This window comes from Psammomys obesus, unplaced genomic scaffold (genome assembly GCF_907164565.1).
Source record: "Psammomys obesus unplaced genomic scaffold, mPsaObe1.curated_primary_1811, whole genome shotgun sequence".
Classification (NCBI taxonomy): Eukaryota; Metazoa; Chordata; class Mammalia; order Rodentia; family Muridae; genus Psammomys; species Psammomys obesus.
In genome coordinates this window covers 27,682,442-27,706,030 of record NW_026596134.1, presented here as the reverse complement: position 1 = coordinate 27,706,030, position 23,589 = coordinate 27,682,442, and the positions used below count along the sequence as shown (strand labels likewise).

At 39.1% G+C, this 23,589-nt stretch overlaps 1 protein-coding gene across 3 annotated transcripts in view; it reads left to right on the top strand.

Moving 5' to 3' along the window:
• The window catches only part of Pcnx1 (pecanex 1), a 104,402-nt gene that overhangs the window by 34,967 nt on the left and 45,846 nt on the right, over positions 1-23,589 (top strand). For 2 of the 3 annotated variants that reach the window (XM_055592798.1, XM_055592797.1), the window contains exons 6-9: positions 13,161-13,251; positions 14,467-14,524; positions 16,178-16,395; positions 20,817-20,970. In XM_055592798.1, coding sequence (XP_055448773.1) covers positions 13,161-13,251; positions 14,467-14,524; positions 16,178-16,395; positions 20,817-20,970 — 521 coding nt within the window. The remainder of the gene's footprint in view (positions 1-13,160; positions 13,252-14,466; positions 14,525-16,177; positions 16,396-20,816; positions 20,971-23,589) is intronic. The other variant, XM_055592799.1, reaches the window with a different exon arrangement.

The window sequence follows — 23,589 nt, the reverse complement described above, 5'->3', positions numbered from 1 at the left end:
ATCAACTTAGTAAATTACCCTTTGCAAGTGGAAAATTCTCAGGTAAAATAAATTGCTGTTACTCTTCAGTGTGAACTACAGAATACTAATGTTGCCCTGAACTAAATATAGAATAGAATGGCTACTTAAACTTTGGGAGAACACTTTGTCAGAAATGAATAGGACAGGTGTGGCGGTGCTCTCACTACCATTGCTATGTAAATACCAGTAAGATCTTCTGTACTAGTTATCCATGGGTAGAGTGGAAATGTTTGGAAAGGCTCATACGACATCTTGAAACCACGACTAAATCAGAGCCCTGTATGTGTAGTATGGTTTTCCTGCTTTGACTCATTCTTAAGGTGTAGTGCAATCTATAAATTCAGCACAGCAGGAAAGCCAACAGCAATAATTACTAAAAAATAAAGCAATCATAAAATATATGAAGGCATTAAAAGTATGTTTATTTCTGAATTTTTCAATTTAATGTTTTCAGACTGATGTTGACTGTAAGTAACCAGGATCAAAGAAAACAAAGCTTCAGAAAAAGAGCCTATGATAGCTTAGTGTCAACATTGCTGAGTAACTTCACCATCGCAGAGGATTGTAACAAAACATATACAAACATTAACGTTAAACCAGCACCTTCCTCACAAAGAGAGTTTTTATTCTTTTTAAAATCTCATAATAAGCCCCTTAACAATGATTTTTACAAATTTTAAATTAAGTTAGCTTAGTAGGTAGATTTTATTGGCCTTAGCTAATTCTTCTTAGTGACTAGAGCTAAAATAAAGATAAATATTAAAAATTATTTATAATATAAAGAGTTTGATATTTATTACCCTAAATGTCATGTTTTTGAAACATTGTTAGACTGGAGTAGAAGGAAATCATCTTATTTTGGTCAAGAACAAACAGCTTTAATATATCTTTAGCTTCATTTGAAATATGCGATTAAAAGATCTATAGTAAAATGAGGTTACAGTTATAGTTGAGAACCTATGATTAGAAATCCACGGGGTCATTTTATGTTCAGATGAATTCATCAGATTTTTCTTGTATACTCAGGACAGCCTCTTCTCTGGAACCTGTGTTCTTTGGAATAATGGAGTCACACTTGTAGATTCACATCTCAGTAGGGAGATACTGTGGTAACCAACAGTGGGGAGCAGAGTTGCCAGATCCCACCTCCACGTGTAGAGGAAGGAGTGGAGGAGATGTTTAAACTGGGGTTGTATCAGTATGTTGGCTTGCCAGCCCATAATAACAGACTTAGATTTTATTACTGGGTATTTACTACTGTAGAAAAAAATAAATACATTCATGCCATACTGATGTCTGTTAGTGGAAAGTTAATACCACCCTCCAGGGATCTGATTCTCAGCCATTTGTGCTAAGTGCCAGCCTTTCCTGTTGTCAATGAGGGCATTGAAATTGGAAATTAAGGGGTATAAACATTTATTACTGTCTTTTAATGATAACTTGATGGTTATAATAATAGATTTTGGCTAATTTCCTTAACTTTTATGCACTGCTTAATATCTTGATAACATTCTGTATATTTGGATAGACATTGTGCATTTGTAGTCTGACGATTAGAATATTGTCTGATCTGTTCACATTAAAATGTGACTAGCTGTGATATGATCTTTGTTTATGACTTTAAATGAAAAAAAAAACTGATAGGAAAATTTGAGTGCAATTTTTTTGACATTGTAAATTGAAAGTCCATAATATTTGAATTTCCAGGGAATTTTTTCTGTTGTGTGAAACCTGTTCATTTTGATGAAGTTCATGGATAAGTTTAGATTGCTTCTGAGAAAGGGACACATCAGCCACATGTAGAAGATAAAAACTTTTTAATTCACAAGATCATGTATTTTTCTTGTTTAAATTTCCAGTGCTGGAGATGAACCCAAGGTTTGATACATGTTGGCAAAGGCTCCGCCACTGAACTGCAGTACCGCCCTCTCACGGCCCTCTCTTGACTAATAGCTGCTGGGAAGTGTTCTAAGGAACTACTAAGCAGTGCTTTGTAGCATGGCTGAGTAATGCCAGTGTTAACAGCCAGAATGTGCAGGCTCGCTTCTCAGGTGGCTACCTTCCTGTGCTCTGCTTAGAATATTCTTCTCAATGGCTCTGAGTCAGAGCTGGAGTGAATACGCTGATGTAGGCCTTTGTGATGGGATAAATGTTCTATAATACATGCTGCCCTGTATGGCAAGAGTCATCATTAGCCACTGACCACTTTGGTGGCCACTAGCTGTGCTATGTGGCTATTGTCCTTTAAATATGGTTGGCATGCATGCAAAACTAAATATCCCAGGTTCGACAGTGTCAGATTGTGTAGTTTTAGAGCATGTTGTTGCCGTGCCCACAGCTCAGCCTTTTACTTCATTGTCAGTCAGCGGGACCAGTGGGACAGTTGCAGTGGATTCAGGGAGTCAGAGAGAACGCAGTAGAAAATTATATCATTAGACATGATAACAAGCCCATCTCGAGCAGGCTTCTTTTTGCTCTAGTGTCTTGTTACTTTAGTAGCAGCCTCTGGAATTGCTCAGACTACAGTAAGTTCACTGACTTAAACATTGCTGGGACATCGTGTGTAGAATGATGTATGATAGTTACAACAGCATTTCAGGAATTTCATCAATTTAGAGTGAATCTTGTATTAGGAATGTTAATAATAAAAGTCATACTATTTTAAATAATCAAAACTAAATGAGTAAATAATATAGACTATTTTATAAATGATAAATTTATATAACAAAATACTGCATTTTTTAATTTTATAAAATTTATAAAAGTGCTAGAATATCTTTTGAGAACTTAAGGTTTCCCAGTTGTTAAGACTTCCTAAAATAATGGATCCTAGTTAATAAGAACACATGTGGATTGAAAAAGAATGTAACAGTTGGTTATGAGAACATGATTTTTATGTATGTGCTATCTGTAACACATGTAACCTTATTTCAGAATATGGAAGCTTTTATAAATAATACTTTATATTACGTCTCCTTCAATATCCCGGTGGCCACCATGTTTCACTCAGTTGAGTCACGTATTCTGATTTCTCCTGCAGTAGTTTGTGGTATTCTTTTGTTTACCATTGTATTTTGGTTGCATTTGATAGCGATTCTTTGGTTTTCACATGTGTAGAAACTTTGTCTTATTGTGTATCTGACCTGAGGTCTTAGAACTTTAGAGGGAAAACGGCAAAGTTACTACAAGGTAAATTTTACCAGTCGGAGCCCAGCCCAGAGTCACGTGAGTACACGCTGGGCTCCGTACTGCCCTTTCCCTCACTCTACAATCTAGTTGGTTTGAGCTGGATTTGACAGTCAACCTCTATGTTGAGTGTTTACTGCATTCCTCTCTATGAATCAGACTGGGTAAGGACCAGAACAAATATAAACTATGTAATTGTTCAAAGCTTCTTGGCTCTTTCTTAGGTTATTTAAAAAAAGCATCATTTTTGAAATCAGTGTTCTGTATTGATTTCATTCTAGCTATTGTTTTCTCTTTTCTTCCCTGTAATGTCTCCCCAATCCATGTTCTCTCCTAGCCTTCAAGATGGTCAGCAAGGCCAGCAGTCCACAGCCCAGGTCAAAGTGCAGTCCCGCCCCCCATCCCAGGCTCCAGTGCTCAGTGCTAGTGCCTCCTTGCTGGTGAGAAAAGGGAGTGTCCACTTAGAAGCCTCACATGACCATGCATCTGCTGTAGGCGGTAGCAGTTTGCACGATGAACTTGGTATGCAGGCCTGATGTAATCTCGGTGGTTGGAAACTTTGAATTGGCAGCAAATGGGTAACAGTGGTTGCAATTCTCTTCTGAGATAGCTTTACTTTGAACCTGTGCATCAGGGCACTGTTTTACTATATTTATTTGCCCTGTGTGTGAGAAAGTGATTTGCATTTTCTTTCTGTATTTCTCTTTACTTTTATTAGACTTTTTATTTTGAGCATATCTATCACTAACCGTCAGCTATTGCTAATAACTGTTCCTTTTAACCATTCTCTTAATAATTTGGGCATTTCTGTTATTCCCAGGTAATACCATGTGGGAAAATATGATTTTTTAAGTGATTTGTGAGAAAACCTCAATTTTTTTTTTTTTTTTTAGTTATTTGAGATGTTGTACACTGGAACCCTGGAAGTGCTCCCTCGTAGGCTTATTCCTACAGGTTTTCTGTGAAGTGGCCTACATTTTGTAGTATGTCCATCTCTTGTCACAAGGTTTATTATAATCCTAAATGCAGTGTTCTCAGGACAACATGGTTCTACTAGTGACTTTATAAAATATTTCATTTTTTGTTAAGATACTATAAACATACTCATAAGTTATGAAAGTTAACTTTTAGAAATGTGACATATTTTCAACCCCTAATAATAGCAAATTCACTCAAATGCATGCTCTGTGCACTGGCGTGTTGCTATGCTACTCTAAAATTTCATTTCCTCATGTAGGGGTGTGTGCGCGCGCATGCAGTAGTGTGCTCACCCACCACGTGCATATGCGTGTGTTTGTGGAAGCCAGGGGAAGGTAGTGGGTGACTTAATCCTGTGAGGACGAGCCTCTCCCTGAGCTGATGCTGGCTGACACAGCTGTACTGGATGGCCAGTGACTCCTAGGCACCTTGCCTGCCCCTTTTCTGGGCACTGAGGATCCAAAGCCAAGTCCTCAGCTTGTACGTTAAAGCTCTTTACCAACCGAATCCAGGTTCCCAGCCCGTGCACTTGTATTCTTATTTCTCTGTATGACCAGGTTTCCTATGCTCACATTCACAGTGGTTTAAAGTAACTTAATAAAATCTTGTTATTAAGTAAGACTCACTTGAACGCATTTACTCATGACCATGCTGATCCCTGTTACACAGGCACAAAATAAAACAAGCTCTCTATAAGTTTTCCCAATAACAATTCATTACTAGAATAGAAATCAAGAGGGGCTAGCAAGATGGCTCAGCTGGTAAAGGTGCCTCCTGCCACAGCTGGCAACCCTGTGACCCACAGGATGGGAGAAGAGAACTGACTCCTCCACATGAAACACATGCATGCATACCCACACACACATGCATGCTAAGTAGAAATGTTAATAAAAAGAAAAGTTAGCTAGACTGTTTCCTAAAAATATGACGTATTTACAAAGGCTTGCTTTTTTTTTTTTTTGAGATCTATTTAGTTCTACTGAAAAAGTTTTCCCATATGATTTTTTACATGCAGTAATATATACATATGTACAATACTCTTGTGAAAGACGTGCATGTGTATATAAGTATATACTTATCCATACAGATCTCTGTTTATCGTGCACAATTGTTAATAATTTTAGAAATGATTTATAAGCAATTTAAAGGAGAAATTTGGAGTAATGCCTTAGAGAATTTATTTCTGTGCAAGGTTAGTAAAAATCTTTTAAGCATTCAAATGATGCAATTAGTGCTGGATACATTTTGAGCATCACATCATTTTAAAGATTTATTTTTAAGTATGTATATGTGTGGGTCTATATGTAGGGATGTGCATGTCAGTGCAGATGTGAATTGAGGCCAGAGGTGTTAGATCCTCCATCCTCCAAGCTTCACCTCTTCCCAGCTCTGTGACCTTGGGCGGGTTGTTTCCTCTCCCTGTGCATCAGTTTCCTCAGTTACTAAAGGAAGTGATACTAATGCCTGTTCCTAGGCTTAGTGCAAGGAATATGTGTATTTAATGTGCCAATGTCTGCCATTAATATGTTTGTTAGATAAATGACCATTGTTTGTACTGGTTAGTAAAATGTCACCAGACCATAATCCATTTAATCATTTAAGTAAGCTCATTGATCGTCTCTTAAGATGTCTCTTGAAGGCTCTTTACATGAGCCTATGAGTACAGCAGTGATTAATTCTTGAGAATTAAAGTTGCCATAGCATTATCATTCAAGGACATTGAGCGAACTAGCTCCTCTGTGGAGAGCACAACCTTGTTTGTGTTTTAGCTGGCAGGTTGGGTACTTGTTTTTAGTCCTCACAAGAAGCTTACCCAGCCTTTTATTTTCTAGATAATGCTTAGAAGTTTATCGTTATTACCATAGGAAGCTACACAATAATATTTCAAACAGTTTAGGGTACCTGAATTGCTCCAAGAATTTTACGGAAGATCTAAGGACTGTCTCCTACTAGCATGCAAGACCAGATGTTCTGCATCCTCATGTTAAACATCCTTAAGATCATAGACGAAAGCTGCATAGTGCTTGTATCATATAGAATATAAGTTGGCTTCTTGGGAGACACCGCCCCAAATCAGTGACTAAAATGATGACATTTCTGTTTTTCTCTAAGGAGCCATTCCCTGCAGATAATCCAGCTCTTCTGTTTTTCACTTGTATCTTTCCTACCTGGTCAAAGAAACACTGTGGTCGTTGAAATTTCCCAGAGAACAGGGCAAGAGGGAGAATCCACATAAGAGACACCTTAGTCTTCTTTTTTTTTTTTTTTTTCCTTTTTTTTTTCCTTTTTTTAAAATTTTTTATTAATTACACTTTATTCATTTTGTATCCCCCATAAGCCCCTCCCTCCTCCCCTGCCGGTCCCACCCTCCCTCCCCTTTCTGCATGCATGCCACTCCCCAAGTCCACTGATAGGGGAGGTTCTCCTCTCCTTTCTGATCTTAGTCTATCAGTTCTCATCAGAAGTGGCTGCATTGTCCTCTACTGTGGCCTGGCGCTTTCTCAGACAACTAGGAATAGCGCTTCCTCAAGATCCAGCCATACCACTCCTAGGCATATACCCAAAAGAGGCGCAAGTACACAAAAAGGACATTTGCTCAACCATGTTTGTAGCAGCTTTATTTGTAATAGCCAGAAGCTAGAGACACCTTAGTCTTGATGCAACTTGGAGAATAACGTGCCTTTCACTTTGTTCCGCCTCCCTGCCAGTGGCTTCAATGTGGCTGCATGTAACTGAGCTCCAGGAGAGAGCAGCTGCTTGGTTAGGGGAAGTTCTGTCACTAAAGGAATAGTGAGGCATGGGTCCTGGAGCTCATTCTTCAGCCTTTGGCGCAAGAAGATGGGAAGGACTCTGCACCAATAAAAGGAAGAGAGTGGTTCAGGGGGGTGGAGGTCAGGGGCTGGGAGACAGGAAAGGTGGGGCGTGTCAGGGAGATAGGGGACAGGAAAGGATGGGGGATGAAATACTATATTATTTTTATTATTAATAGTATTAATATTGGAAATATTAATGTAGTCATAGGCCCAAATCTTAACCTTGCTCATGATTCTTAGAATTGGAAATTAAAAACAAACTTGAGAATTCCTTTTACCTGTTGAAACTGCACAGTGCCCATGGAGAAATGGGTAACTAAACAGTAGATCATTTTTGTATGGTAGGTTAGAATCACAGACTAAAATGTTCATGTATCTGCGTTCGCAGATTTTATAAATATTAATTTTACTGCACGTAATCACTTAGTACTGTTCATAATTTTGAAAACTGTAAAAAGACCTGTTACATGCCCATTAACAGAGGAAGACTCAAAGGTGATAGTTCCCATAATCCAAGTCATAAATCATAAGAATTGACAAAGTAGAGGCTGGTGAGATGGCTCAGTCACTGTGAGCTCTGGCTGTTCTTCCAGAGGACTTGGATTCGAGTCCCAGCACTTATTATATGACTCACCTTTTAGTTTACTTGATCACTCCAAATACCATAAACACTACCACAAAGATGACTTGCCCTTTGAAGTAGTACATGAGATGATGAAACCAGAGCAGAGTGAGAGCTTGTGTGTGTCCTCTGGAAAGTTCAGCTGGCCTGGGGACTAAGGAGCAAGGGTGGAGCCTTAATAGGGAAATGAGACAAGTTGGAACCTGAGCATGGGCCCTTTCAGTAAAACACCAGTTACAGCTCTGCTGCCAAGCAGTAGATCCTGTGCAATCCAGCGTCCTTTGCAAGGCCTCTTTAAACCAGCGTCTCACATCTGCCCACTTCATCACACTCCTGGTCTAAAGCCCTGTCACAGCATTGCTCTTTCCAGGAGGAAGGGCTAGTTCTGAATAATGAAACAGACATTTTTCCATTGTATCCTAGAAATTGAGGTTGGCCTGGAAAGACAGCTCAGCAATTAAGAGCACTTAACTGTTGTTGCGAAGGATGCAGGTTTTGCTTGCAACACCCATGTGGTGGCTTACAGCTGCCTATAATTCCAGTTCCAGGGGATCTGACTTCCTCTTCTGATCTCCACAGACACTTCACTCAAGTGCTCAAGCCTACACTCAACACGCATGCATATATACATAATAACTGAAATTAAATCTTTTTTTTTTTTTTAAAGAATTAAAGAGGTTTAGAAGTCCAAGACTCTGGGTCTAGGTAGAAGACAGGTTAGCAGACTTTAGCCTGTGAGCTTAGTCCAGCTTCTCACTTGGTTTTGTAAACAAAGAAGGGAGAAAAAAATGTCTGTTTTGTGGTGACTTTATGCGACAATGACAGACCTGAATGTTACATCACAGAGCGTTTACTGCTCTAGTTGGCATTGTGACCTGGAGCCTAAAAAACGAGGCAGACTAAAGTCTCATGCAATAGCCAACTTTATTCAGAGCATCAGACAGTTTATACTCTGAGGGTTAAGAGGAGTCACGTGAGTAAAGTGTCCATACACAAGGGCCAGCCTCACGTGGCAGGCCTGCCGCACATGTGGCAGAATCGTGTTTTTCCATGGAGGCATATAAACAAATAACAATAGCCATTTGTAATGAATTATCTACAGTAAACTCACTCCTACTGCTACATCTGGAAGGGGCACAAGAGCACACTCCATGTTTTTGAAGACTGTAATCACAAGACTCTTGTCTTGTTTTCTTGAAGTTTGCTCACAAGCTCTCAGAGTTCCCCTTGCACAAGTTCATTCTTGGACTGTGTTCTGACAATAAGGTATCAGGATCACAAAGCCTGAGATGTTTATTATCTGGTTCCTTACAGAGAAAGTTTGCTGGCCCCTGGTATGGGGAGAAACAAGGCCATTAGCTGTTAGCAGAAGTACAGTGAGTCATTTCTGTCTAGATGAAAACTCAGGTTACCTTGGAAACTTAAAGTAGGCTCATGGTAATACGGAGGTACCATCCAAGAAGGCAGAACTGATCATAAAGCCCTCTCTCTTAAAAAGTATAATACAGTCATGCAGCGATGGAACATGATAGTTATCAAACCAGAAGCCAGCGTCAATACTTACCATTTGAGCGAATGTGGTCCCTGAAAAGCCTTCTAAAACCATTTAGTTCCATGTAGTTCACTACTTTACCTTTTCTGCTCTGAGAGTAATGCATCATAAGCAGAAGGCTTCAATAAGGCACCATGTCAGGTTCAGATTTAGAGGACCCAGAAGGAAGAGTAGGCTTAGAAGTCAAAGAAGGATCCAGGAAAGTAAAATAGCTCTTTTGTTGCTGGTCCCTGGAGGGTTAGAGAACGGTCTGCCCTAGTAGCCTCCTCCTCCCAGAAAATGCAGATGTGTAAATCAAGCAGCAAGGATGTCCTAGGAGTTTTGAAGGTGAGAGATTGGGCTTAAAATTCTCAGTGTGTTTTACACCATGTTCTGGTCGTGTTCTACAAATGCAGTAAGTTGGAGGGTCCCTTACTCCCCCGTGTCTGGAAGTGTCATGCCAATGATGTTTAGAATGTGTGCTCTGCCATTTCTGGCTTCAGTCCTTAGACAATAAGTCTTCGTTTTTTGTGGTTCACACTGTGCCCTAAGGTTGCTGTACAACTTGCATACTCAGAGAAGATCATGATTAACAAATTGAGTTTTCGTTGGCAGTGGCATTCATTATTAAATATTCATCAGTGAAAAATGCCAGGTGCCTTAACTTTTTTTTTTTTTTTTTTTGTTCTTAGAGATTGCCCTATGGATGATTTTTTACAAATCAGAAATTCCAGCTATATTGGTTATTTGGTCATAAATTGATTTGCTTCTTTTCTTAATGCATGTCTGACCCTTTTAGACATGGTTAATTATGAACTGGCAGCAGATTCCTGATTTATTTATAGTCACAGTTCAAATGCAGAGGGCATGTTGCATGAACATTTTGCTTTCTTTCTGGTTTGTATCCATCCTTAAGAAGGAATGTGCAATTTAAGGGTTTTTAAATGCTGTATATTAAATAGAGTCATAGGAACATGGAGTTTAAAGTTTGAATTTGAATATTTTAATTGTTACTAGTGTGTAGTTTTGTTTCAATTGGGGGGGGGTAGATTATCCTTTGCTAGATTATCAGATTAGTGCATTGAAGTATTACTAGACTTTTCACTGAATCCTTAAGCTACATATTTTAGTACATTTCCCCAAGTGTGTTTCTCTTGAGAATAAGGTGTAGCACTCGCAGTGTGCTGTCAGTTGCTCCGTGCACAGAGAAAGGCGTGCGGCCGTGGCTGTGCAGTTAAGCTGGAAGGCGCCGTGAAGAGTGGCTCCTGGGGTGTGCTGTGATGCACCTCATGTTACTCTAAAAGCCCGAACATGGTCCTAAGCAGTCTACAGCGGAGGCAGGCGAGTCCCAGCTTGTTCAGAAGAGGCAGTCCTATTGGAGCCATGCCTGTTTGGTGGTCTTATGTCCATGTTTTGTTTCTGTTTAAATGTCTACATTTTGGTACTTTAATATTTAAAATTCAGTTATATCATTTTCTTTCCATTTCCTCCCTTCAACGCCTCCCATGTATTTCCCCTCCTCTTAGATTCATGACTTTTGCCACTTTTCTATTAACTTTAACTTTCCTTTTAATTTTAATAGGTGTTTATTAATATTCCTAAATAAATTCTATTACTTTTTAAACCATTGCTTTATATAGAGACATTCAAAGTTATACATTTAACTAGCAAAATACTGAATTTTTCCAGTTTTTTTCTTCTAGAAAAGTTTTTTTACATTCATGTTTATATTTAAGATGAAATAATTTCTATGTTTAAAATTAAATATCTGTACATAAAGGATAATGGACAAAATGACTTCATGTTCTTCACTATTGCATTTGAATGTTACAAAGATAATATTTTCAGTGATTAATCGTATAGAAATGCAATTTCCAGTATATAAAGAACAGAGCACATCACTGAAGTTCTATGTCAAGCTGAAATATTGAGAAAGTGCTGCAGTAATTTGAGTTGTTGAATACGGAATTAACTTACTTCTGAAACGCGCACGAGTTGTAGCTTGTGACAGCCCGTGTATGCAGCCTTTCTTGCTAAACACCAGGCATGGTGTTCATCGACTCTTCCTCAGTAGCAGCTTCTGCGGCCCAGTCAGGGAATTCAGGGAATTTCCAGTAACTTCTAAGAAACAAGCAGATTGACAGCCTTATCATTTCATTTTTGGCCACCAATGTATTTTGTGTTTTGTTTTGTTTATTTGGGACTGATTGAAGTGGGAGAGAAAGCAGTCTTGGGCAATCCATACATATCATAGTCCATCCTGTGAAACTAAAATTATACGACATGGAATGAGTATTTCTCTTCTTTTATGCTTGCTCAAATAGTTAAAATATTGGAACTTGTCATTGTCACCGTATTTCCCCTTGTGCATTTGAGGTGTTATTTCCCTCTCTGTCTCTGCTGAAATGAGCATTTTATAGAATTATTTTTCTGACTTATCTTAGTATATTATTCTGACAGACAATACAGTGGTAAAGTAAATTACATATTTCATCTAGTGACCAATAGAATGTAATCAAGCAGTCTTATTTACTAAAGTGCTATATTTGGGATGGAGCCCTGTTAAAAATGAAGTGGTGACTTTTTTGGTCTCTAAGTCCTTAGTTATAATATGAATATATTAGGACATGTTTTTTTGGTTTTTTTTTTGTTTGTTTGTTTGTTTGTTTTGTTTTTACCTTAAAAGTTCTTGCGATACACTGTTTTCATTTTGGACATAGAAAATCTGACCTTTTACCATGGCATTTATTTAAAATTTTCCCTTTAAGAGGCTTGATATTGGGTGACAGTAATCAGAACTTACTGTATAATAATTATATGTGTAAATGAAAGTACAGAAGAACAAATTTAATTAAAAATTGTTTAAAGATTGCTCATATTTAGGACAAGGATATAGCAGAGTCTAGTATTTGTCTAGTGTATACAAAGTCGGCTTGGATGCCGGCACTGCATGAACTGGATATAGAGGCAGATGTCTGTAATCCTAGCACTCTAACATAGAGAAAGTCAGAAATTCCAGGTTATCCTTGACTAGACAGGGAGTTCAAGGCCAGCCCTAGGTATGAGAGTATAGAATCTCAGTAATTCCAGCTTCTAGATCAAACCCTCATACAGTCTCAAAACCTGGACAAGACCATGTAGTTGCCTAGTTACCTACCCAGTGTGGTTGGCTTCGTGAAGACTTGCATGGATTTATTTACGAGCCCTCCCCATCAGAGTTACGCTCCATAGATCTTCAAGAAGGCACTTCAAGCCCTGTCTGACTTTTGAAATCCTGTTATTAGAAACGATTTTATCCAGTGGAGTTTGTTTTGAAGCAGCTGGGCTTTTGTGTAATTATTTTCTTGTTCTGTTCAAAGATGGAGAGGCAGACTGTTTTAGACAGTGCCATCGCTGTTGTTGTCCCAGCAGGTTCTTGCTGGAAAGGGGGAATGGGATTGTGTGCAGCTCCCAAGAGCTAGGTTTTAGTCCTAAGATTTTTAGTCAGTTTAATTTTTTTTTAATCCCTTTAGATTTCCTAGAGCTATTTGGTCATAACAGTTGTCATTCCTAAATCTTTACACAACTCTTGTGGAAACACTGTATAAGTAGTGATGTTCATTAAGTAATTTAATTACCACCAACATTATTTAAATTCCTTTGAGTCATTTTTAACTTTTTATTTTTTCTGAACAGAATAAAAATAACCATTTTATTGTCATGAAGTTTGAACTGTCTTAAACTTGAAGCAGCTTTGCATAGGCCCGCCCATGCCAGGTGGCTTCGGAACATTAAATTACTCATCCACATGATTGTCTTAGTTAAGAGGAAAAAGATCCGACTCAAGCCTCTTCCTGTTAATACTGATCACATGTGCTGCCATTTGCCCCACATTGTTCTGAACTGCACAGAGATTGTGGTTTGGAGATGGGTTGTAGGATTTTTGTAATGTAAAAAGTTAGTAAATTTAGTGTATCACAAAGGAAGACTGGCTATCCTAATGACTCTTCAAAACTTGCTCATTTGCTAGGTAAGTTCTCATCTACGCTCTATGAGACGGGTGGCTGTGACATGTCACTTGTGAATTTCGAGCCAGCAGCAAGAAGAGCGTCCAATATCTGGTAGGTGTGGAGACGTCAGAGTGTGTGGCTTTCATGTTTAAAGGTTCAGCTGCAGGTGCAGACGCTTGTTTTAAAACATTTTCCCTAATGGACAAAAACACTGTAATACACTGCTGATGTTTTGGAAGATGTATACGTTACAGAACAGCTACACCTACTCTGTTCATACAGGTTGTCTGGTTGAAAGAACACTTAAATCAACTCTCATTTTCAGATGTGCAGTGAATTGTTATTAACTGCAAGCTGCCATGTAAGATACAATTATTTTGGAAATGTTTATATCAAGTTTAATACTTACCATAATACATTTGTGTCCATAGAATTAATGGAAATTAATTTGTTGTGGGGGGAAAAACACCTTTTGTTGTTGTTGTTGTGTTGTTTTTCAAGACAATCTTTACTGTCCTGGGTTCGCTTTCTAGATCAGGCTAGCCTCAAACTCACAGAGATCCACCAGCCACTGTCTCCTTGAGTGCTGGGATTAAAGGGGTGCTCCACCAAGTCCGGCTAAAAAGCACTATTTTTAAAACATAATTTACTCTGTATTTAAAAAAATGAAGTAAAGCTTTTCATTAAACCTTATGGGATAGAGTTTGCCCAGTTCCAGATGTAGCTAGATGTCCAGTGTCCTCTCCATATTGTGTGCTATAAAAAGCTTATCAGAAAAATAGCTACAGTGAAGTTTACACTCCAAAGTTAGTTTTCTTCCATTAAATTTTCTTTTAGAAAGAAGGTAATAAAAATGTTAGGAGAAAGCAAATCAATTAGATATTTACATCATATAATCTTTTATAGTATAGAGTATATTGATTTGATTTTTTTTCCTAAAAAATTAACCTTGCTAATTCAATTCCCATTGTTTCTTTGAAATCAAAGACTACTTAATTAATTCACTTTCTTCACAATGGCCATCTGGAAAATGGAAATCCTAAAATAAGAACCAAATGGCCATTGTGTAAGAAGTAGAGGCACTGTTATTTTATGTTACTGATGAGGAAACTAAGGTTTGAAGATTTCACTCAGCTGGAGAGGCAATCTGAACTTTGGTGCGAACATAATATTCTAGGTTACAACTTAGGAAAATGAAGTTGCACTTTACATCGAAGAGTGAAGATAATATAAATGTTGCCTAATTGTTAAATGAGGTTTTTGGTTTTTTTTATACACTGTTTAACAATCTTTTTACTCCCTAAAGTCTTTCTCACTTTATTTTAGTGACACGGACTCTCATGTATCAAGTTCTACCTCAGTTCGGTTTTATCCACATGACATGGTAAGCTTTTTAACTTCTTATAATGTGATGCATTTTTAGACCCAATCTGAAAAGTATATTTATATAGCTAGCCATAAAAACCACTCAAATTAATGAAATCACAAAATGTTACTTTTGTTGGCAACTATGACAAAATCCCCTTTGTTTTGTCACCATGGCTCTTACACTCTACAGACGTTAGCTAACCCTCTGTGTGGAGTCAGAAGTGGCACTGGCTTGTATTGTGCAGGTCTGGAAAGGCCCACTTTCCACTGTACGATCTGCTTGTACCACTTTTTTTTTTTTGCCCGTTGTGTTTTTACATTTGTTTATTTATTTGTGTGGGGATTTGTGTGTGTACAAGGACATGTGTACATGTGGGGGTCAGAGCACAACTTACCAATGATCAATCTTGGGACTTCAGGTTTGTCAGCAAGTGCTGACCTGCAGAGCCATCACTTTGAAGAATATGATTTGGTGTTGTTTTGTAACTATCTATTGACTCTTAACTCACTCACTGCCTATGTGTTGGGGGAAAGCCGGGTGACATTATTACATGAAAATGTATAAGACAGAATGGGGATTTTGAAACCCTGCTTTTGCTAGCAAGATACATATATGAGTCAAGTTAGAAAATGTAAAATTGGATGAAATCCTTGCTGGTGCCATGGGTAGATTTTATTTTGAGGCATTTTGTCCAGTGGCTCCTTGAGGGTGAGGTGGGCAGGCTTTGAAGATGGGATGTGAAAAGGTAGACAGCAGTGCTTTCCAGCCAGTGGGTGTTTAGCTGTGCCTGGGAACGTGTGACTTGACACAGTGGGAGGAATGCCACTGTAAACAGTAGACAGGGACCAGGGGTTCTGAGAGACATTCTGAAGTGCTCAGCACAAATACGATCTTACCAAAAATTTCTATAGTGCCAGAATTGAGAAACCCTACGGCATAAGATAAGAAATGTTTGGTGAAGTATCAGTCATTATTTAAAGATATAAAAGCAGCATTTTTTTCCCTCTTGGCTGTTCCATGTGTGTTTGAATAATAAAGACTTTGCCTGCTAGAAGCAGGATCTCTCGATGATCATACCATTGTTTTCCACTCTCAATGGCAAAGGAACATTGAGACAGCAAAGTGCTGTCCATTTCTGTGCCAGTAACATTAGATGTTTCAGAGGAAAGGCAACTATAGAACTGGTAAATGGAAGAATTAAAGTTGAGAAATAAAGTTAGTCCTTTGCTCCATAGCTTCAGGTGAGGAGGCTGCTAATACAAAGGAGGCTTAAAAGAGCAAGACCAGTGATGACAGGGGAGGAAGTGACAGCTAATGGGCTCAGATTTTGCCGCTGCAGTACAGTTCATACCTTAGTGAGAAAAGGCTTAGATGTGACATGGAAGAGGGAGGCCCCCAGCAACCCACAGCAAGGACATTTGGTGGCCTCACCAGCTGTATCAACATCTTTTAAACACCCTTCCTAAAGGTCTGTTGATCAAATTTGTTTTGTTTTAATTTACTCCCTGTTACCACCTTCTGTAGATTCTAGGTAACATGGAGTTTTCACAAGGAGTGAACTAGAATAGAGAATTAGAGGCTTAAGTAATTGACAAGATGAGAAACTGATTTGATGAGTCCTGATTTGATCAAGAGTATTTAACCCTTTCAGTGTCGGCATGTTTCTAGCTTTCTCTCCCACAGATTCGGTTGAATAGACTGTTGACCATTGACACAGATCTGTTGGAGCAGCAGGACATTGATCTAAGCCCTGACTTGGCAGCCACTTACGGCCCCACAGAAGAAGCTGCCCAGAAGGTGAAACACTACTACCGCTTTTGGATCCTCCCCCAGCTCTGGATTGGCATTAACTTTGACAGACTCACTCTTTTGGCGCTGTTTGATAGGTAAGACCAGAGCATGGTATTAGAGATGTGAAGATACTATTTCTAAGCTAAAGTTTTCCTGATTACCATTGATGTCTTCACCTAAATAACATGTTGTAAAATGCTTTCTATTTTCATCCTCTTGAGCTCAAACTTAAAGTAACAGAGCTTTTAAACGGTAACTCTCGTAAGACCATAGAAAGCTTTTTTCCATAGGATATATTTTTATTATTAATGTGAGAATGTGAGTCATGCAGTTAATCCTTTTTGTTTGTTTTTATTTGTTTGTTGGTTTGTTTTTGTTTTGTTTTTTCAAGATAGGATTCCTCTGTATAGCTTTGGCTGTCCTGGACTTGTTTTGTAGACCGGGCTGGCCTTAAACTCACAGAGATCTGCCTGCCCCTGCCTCCTGAGTGCTGGGATTATAGGCATATACCACCATGCCTGGCTCATGCAGTTGATTGTTAGAAGAGCATATGGAGTATTTTATGATCTTAGGGTTAAGGTAATATGATCCCAAACATAAGTGTTGGAAGAGGAAACCTGCTACCCTGTCTGTTATTATTAGTGTCTTAGTAGTAGACATACTCGCTTATTACAGACTTGGTGACCGGTAGCTGTTTCCAGTCAACAAGTAGGAACAGTACTGGATTTACCTTCCCTCAGAAACAGAGACAGACAAAACCTTGGAGATAAGTCAGTAGAAGACAGTCAGCTTGAGGAGTTGATGGTACGCACCCTAAATCACTGCAACTCTGTGTGTACACATTCCTAGTTTGGTGACATGGGGAGGGGAACATAGAATTCAGTACACAGCTCAGGATAAAGAGATATGAGGGTCCTGAGTCCATAGTACAAAATACCATAGAAGGAAACTTCTGAAAGAACTGCGGAGATGTGTAGCGGGCTTCCTAGTGCATGTAGACCATGCTTAGCTCATGTGTCTGGGCAGCTGTCTGTTTAGGAAGCGCTTCCTTTAAAAGTGTGGCAGCATTAGCCTCCTTACACTACTGAGATCCAAAGAGATTGAAGTAGCATGACAGGTTCAAGATTTTTAGAACCCCAGAAATACATACCACCCAGCAAGTAATGGCTGACGTCTGGCATCCACTCAGAGGTGACCAGCTATGCAAAGTGAGAAAACTCAAGGGAGAAGGAGTAAATCAAGACCAACTTGGTAGGGATGTTAACTGTTAGCATGTGCAGATTTAAAATAATGACAACTGTATTCTTTGTACTTAAAAAAATAAGTAGAGATGGTAGACATATAAAAATACATCCAAATCAAACTTTCAGAGTTGAATATTACAATGTTGCAGTTAAAAAAGTGTATGAAGTGGAATTACTGGTAGTTAAAACTTTGTAGAAGAAAAAGTTTGTGAGCGTGAGAGCGCATCAGGAAAAGCAGTGACAAGAACATCAAACCAAACAAGTGTGTTGTGGAACAACTTCAAGAAGAGATGGGCCCTGAAGAAATAGTGGCGGAAACTGCACATTGTATGTAAGCCGTCTGTGCAAGGTCGGGAAGCCCAGTGCAGCCTAAGCACAAGCAGCATGAGAGGGACACCCAAGGCACAGTCGTTCAAGTCCAGTGATGACGACTTTAAAGCCACAGAAAAATATCAGAGGAGTATTCTGTAGGAGAAAGCGTGAGGAAGACATCCATCCACCGGAAAGCCGCACCTGTGAGAAGACAGTGGAGCATCTTTAACAGCATGGAAAGACAACTGTCGACATAGTTACTTAAATCTCACCGACATAGCTTTTAAAAGTCCAAGGAGCAGGCTGGAGAGATGGCTCAGAGGCTGAGAGTCCTGGCCTCTCTAGAGCAGATTTCAGAACAGAGGATATTACCAAAAAATAAAGAAGCTCTTTCATAATGATAAAGGCTCAGTCTAACCTGTTGAACGTAACAGTCCTAAGTGTTTCTGTACCTAAAACAGAGCTTCAAACCTCATAGGGGCTGACGATGTATCTTGACAGAGCACATGCTTAGCATGCAGAAAGACCCAGAACCCCTACTACTTGAAAAAGCCATGGAATCTACAATCCTGGGTGATTTTGTACCCCATTTTAAATGGCTGGTTGCAATCAGTTAGCTTTATGTAGCTGTGACAAAATAATTGAATTTGCTTATAAAGGAGGAAGGATTGTTTTGGCTCATAGTTTTCAGTGTTTCAGTCCATGGCCACTCGATTCTTTGCTACAGGGCCTGTGACAGGGAGAATAGCAGAGTGGCAGCTTCATAGAGGAAGCTGCTTGTTACTCCATGGCTGCTGGCAGCACAGACAGACAGGGAAGGGCAGGGCTTCCAGCATCCCCTCAGAAGTACACCCTTGCCCTGACTTCCTTCTACAGGTCCATGCCTCCTCCAGGTTCCACGGCCTTCCAGAATAAAGTATTGAGCCTTGGAAAATCCTTGAAGTTGGAAGGTAATACTTAAGTAATCCGTGGATAGAGAAGAATTTGAGGGGAAAAACTAGGAAGTATTTTAAAATAAATGAAAATGGCGCCTGTAGCACTTAGGGAAATTTATAGCGCTAAGTCCCTAGCTTAAAACAGGAAGACCTCAAATCTGTGGTTGACTTCTACACTAGGAAACTAGACAAATAAGCACTTATCCTAACTGAGAACAAGGAAGAACATAGAGAAAAAGGAAACCACACACACACACAGAGAAAAATCAAGGGAACCCTTGCATCTTTGGGAGCAGCAGTGAAACTGATGAACTTCTGGCTGCCTGAGGAGGATGAGACACTGGTGGCCAGGTAGCTGCGAGCTGTGATGTCACTGCAAAGCCCACAGGAATTAAAGAGCAGTAAGAGAGCATTATCAACAGCTTAGTGACATTGTTGACAGTAGACAAATAAAAAGGACAAATTCCTTGAAAGGCATAATTATCATAAGTCCATCTAGCTAAATGGGAAATAGCCCACTAGGATAATGGCCTGATTAGGATAAAAGTCCATTAGGAACTTTCCTGCAGAGGAAGCCCCAGGCCCAGGTGTTATTTAAATATTATTCAGTAAAGTAGAGACTTGGCACTAAAACAGATTTCCATATGCAAAAAATAAAATTTGAATCCTCACCTTGTACCATATCACAAAAACTAAATCAAAATTGAGCATATGGGCATACATGTGAAACATAAGCCAGCAAAATTTGTGAAACAAAAGATTTTTTCCACGAGGTTTTAGAAAACTTATTAGCTTTGGCACAAAAAAACAGAATCAATAAAAAAAACAAACCTAATAATTGTATTTATCAACATAGACAACTGTAGAAACCTGAAGGCAGGCATGCATTCAGGTTATAAGGAGTTAGTGGGCAGTAGCACGGGGATGGGAGAGTGTCATGGCTGGTCACATATCCACCATCTAAGATCTGAAAATACTGTTGAAATCTTGAAAGTAGTAAATACTACAGAGATGTTTTAGTGGCTAATGACTATAAATGTACTGAGTTAATAAAAAGGAACTTTAAATTTTCGTGGTTATAAATTCTTTACCCACCGATGAGGATTTAAATGTAGAACGTTTTGAAGCTAGAGCTTCATACCATCATCCTCCCACAAAGCCACTGTGAATAATTATGAATAATCATTTGGTGTAATGTTCTTAGTAACAAGACTTAAATACATTTTGTTATGTTTGTCTCACATAGTAGACACACTTTTATTAACTATTTTTATTTATTAAGTATTTTATTAAGTATTTCTTCACCACTTATGAAAAAACCTCCCCGGAAAGTAATCAGATAGATAGATTCCTAGCTTTTGGGCACAGTGTAGAAATGCTCTTTGTTTCTGTGTGGCGTCTCGGGCACCCTGTTGCCTCTTTCGCAGCATCAGTTTGTGAGTATGGTATTGCCTCAGCAGCTTTTAAAGAGGCAGAATTGATGGTCTTAGCTGCGCTTCATTCTTACTACATGTAAGAACTTATGTTTAAGATGTTCCAATTAGTGAGTTTTGGGGTTATTTCAGCTAGGATGAGAGATGGGGAAACAAAGCTACTTGCTATCAGAATTTGGTTGCAAGCTTTATCATATGAAATAACAGATATTTTCAATTTTCTATAAACATTTTTGAGATTTTGCTTTTTAAACTTCTTTCTATATCGGTGTTATTTGCCATCCAAATTGGTTAGTTATTTTACAGAAATGTTATAAGAAAAAGTTTTATTATGATATCATAGGACAGGTGTGTTAGAGGACACTCCACTGTGACCGTGTCATAGGACAGCTGATAAAGGACACTCCAGTTTCATGGTGTAATAGAACAGCTGTTCATGTCCACAGATAGTAGGTTTTATATTCTGTATGATCTGACCTGTTATTCAAACCAGCCATCCAAACTTACGCCCTCCAGCCTTATTGTGATGTCTTCCCAATGATTAATTTCTCATACTCATGATAACCTGCTTGTTAATTTGTCCATCTTACAGAAACCGTGAGATCCTGGAGAATATATTAGCTGTCGTCCTGGCTATTCTTGTGGCTTTTTTGGGATCCATTCTTCTCATCCAAGGCTTCTTCCGAGACATCTGGGTGTTCCAGTTCTGCCTGGTGATAGCTAGCTGCCAGTACTCACTGCTGAAGGTACCAGTCTCTCTCCTTCCCTGCTGTCCAAAGGCCACTCACCAACTTACAACAAGATCATAACTTTTAGGTTTATTTTCCATGGAGGTTTACATTGGATTATGTAGGGACCAAAGCAGGATGTAAACTTAAAATGTAATTGTATCTAAATTGAATTTACCAAAAACTAATTCTTTCTATTAAAAGAGAAGATTTGTTAGAATAAGAATTTGTGTTCTTGAGACTTATTTCTGTTTGCTTTACCAGCACTCACTTTCCTTCTCCCACCTGTGAGCCTGCTCTTCTGTGGGGGAGATTTATTTAAGCTTTTCATTGGTGGTAACACTTGTCAAACTAGAGATAGTTTTTATTCTTTAGTGGACATGAAAAAGAGAATATTGATGTTCCTCTGTTATGAGTAAATAGTGTCTCAGAAGTACCTGTGGTGTCAGTTGTAAGTATTTGTGAAAATGGGAGAATCCATCATGTTAGCTAATGTCTGACCAAAACTTTGCCTCCTGCCTAAAACCAGTGCGGGCTGTTAGTAGCATGCTTCCTTCCTTTTAACCAGCATGTTGTACTCTGCATAGCTTGTTTTCCTCACACATGCTGGAAGTGCAGAATGCTCCCCAGGCTGGGAGCTGCTGCTCCAGTTCTGTTGATGCTCTCAGCCGCCTTGACTTTTCTGCCTGTGTATCGCTAACATCTGAAGTAAAGCATGTTGGTTATTGCTGTTTCCTTATTGCTAGCCCATTCTCTGTCATTGAACATCTGCTCATACCGTCCTCCATCTCTGCGTCCTCCTCAGCGCTGTGCTGTGATTTTACGCAGCCTCGGTGGCTCTAGCTCCTCAGATGACTCTGGTTTTCCATTGCTTCTCTATTCAGCTGCTGACTTTGTGAGAATTCTCTTGGGCCTTGTCTGCCCTACTCTTGATTTATATAATTGCCAGTGAAGCAGCTCTCATTGCTTTAGTCGTCGCTGTGCTATATATGAGGAACGTCCACATGTAGATGCAAACGCGCCATGTCTTTTGCAGGCTTTAGTCCTATGTATCTAACTGACAGGCGCGGTTGAAGAATACACATCTGAGTGAAAGGTTTCTTTGCTTTTGTAGTAAGAGGCATTTAAGTTTTTTTCTTCCTTCCTCACTAGCAAGTAGCCAAGTCTCTTTGATTAAGTGTGCTGGACATGTTAAAATTGCTGCTGCTTATTCTTGCCTTTTCTTCAGCCACTTTATCCCTTTGTTGCTTAACCCATAAAAACTCATTCTCTGGCTCTACTGTCCCTTGTTTCATTAATTTTGTCCACTGCTTTCAGGGTTAGTGTGGTTAAGCAAGGCAGCAGGGATTTTTTTTTTTTTTTAACTAGCTGACTAGACAATAGTGTGTTATAAACAGAAAAAAGGAGGCAGTGAGGTTGAAAGGACTGAAAGATTACCCAGGCTCATATCCAGCCAAGGGCCAGCTGCCAGGACAGCATGCTTGGTACCGTGTGGAACTGCAGGCAGTGATGGGCTGTCCTGGAAGGTGTGTTGTGTGCCACTGGAAATGAACTAGGATGTGGGGACATCCTGATGTGAGGAAGAGTTACGTAATAACACGTTTTCACAAGATACACTGGGATTGCCCTTGATTATTTGGTGCACACAGATAATAAACTCAGTTACCACTGTTCAGTAAACAGAATCTGAGTGGAAGTGGAACTTAAATGCTAACCCAAGTTACTTTGTATCTCCTGAGTGGGAGAGTGGCCTGTGGAATATGGCACACTTGCTTCCATGTGGTAAAGAGCCAGCTGAAAGTGTGCAGTCTGAGCATCAGGCTGGTACTTGCAGGTTACTAACTAGCCAAATTAAGTAGGAAGGAGAGGCAGTGTGCACTGTGTTTACCATCCTGGCAAGCCAATTCCTGGAGCTGGTGCTTCATGTTTGGAATTAATGGTCACAATATTTTGGTTGCAAGACATTTACTGAAATCACTTAACATTTTAAAAATTGCTTGTGACAAAAAGAACTTTAGGCAACTAAGGAATGCTAAGAGTGGGGGAAATAGCCTTCTCCAAGGAAGAGTACCTACTTGGTTATGTAAATCAAATGGTCAGTCCTAAAAACGTACATACAGGTAACGTTATACACACTGAGCAGGTTATGTTTAGAAATATGTATGTACATGTAGCAAATTTCTAAAAGGCCCTGAATATGAAACAGAGCAAGGAGGGGTGTATGGTGGGAGTTGGAGGGAGGAAGGGAGAAATGTATAATGTCAAAAAATAAAAGAAGTAATATTTAAAATGAGATAGATACATAATGTGCACACACACAGGATTTTTTCTCATCCATAAGGAATGAATTGATGGTGGTGGCAGGAGAATCTCTTTGAGTTAGAGGCCAGGCGGCTAGGCTGATAAATGTAGAAAGTGCTAGGGCAGCCAGGGGTATAGAGACCCTGGCTCAAAAAAAAAAAAAAAAAAAAAAGAAAGAAAGAAATTAAATGTCTTTTTTTTTTTTCCCAGAAAAAATAGATGGAACTAGAGATCAGCATGTTAAATACAATAAACTGAGCTCAGATATTACAGGTTTTCTCTCATATGCAAATAAAGATTTAATATCGGAATATATACACTAGTTAGATAGACATA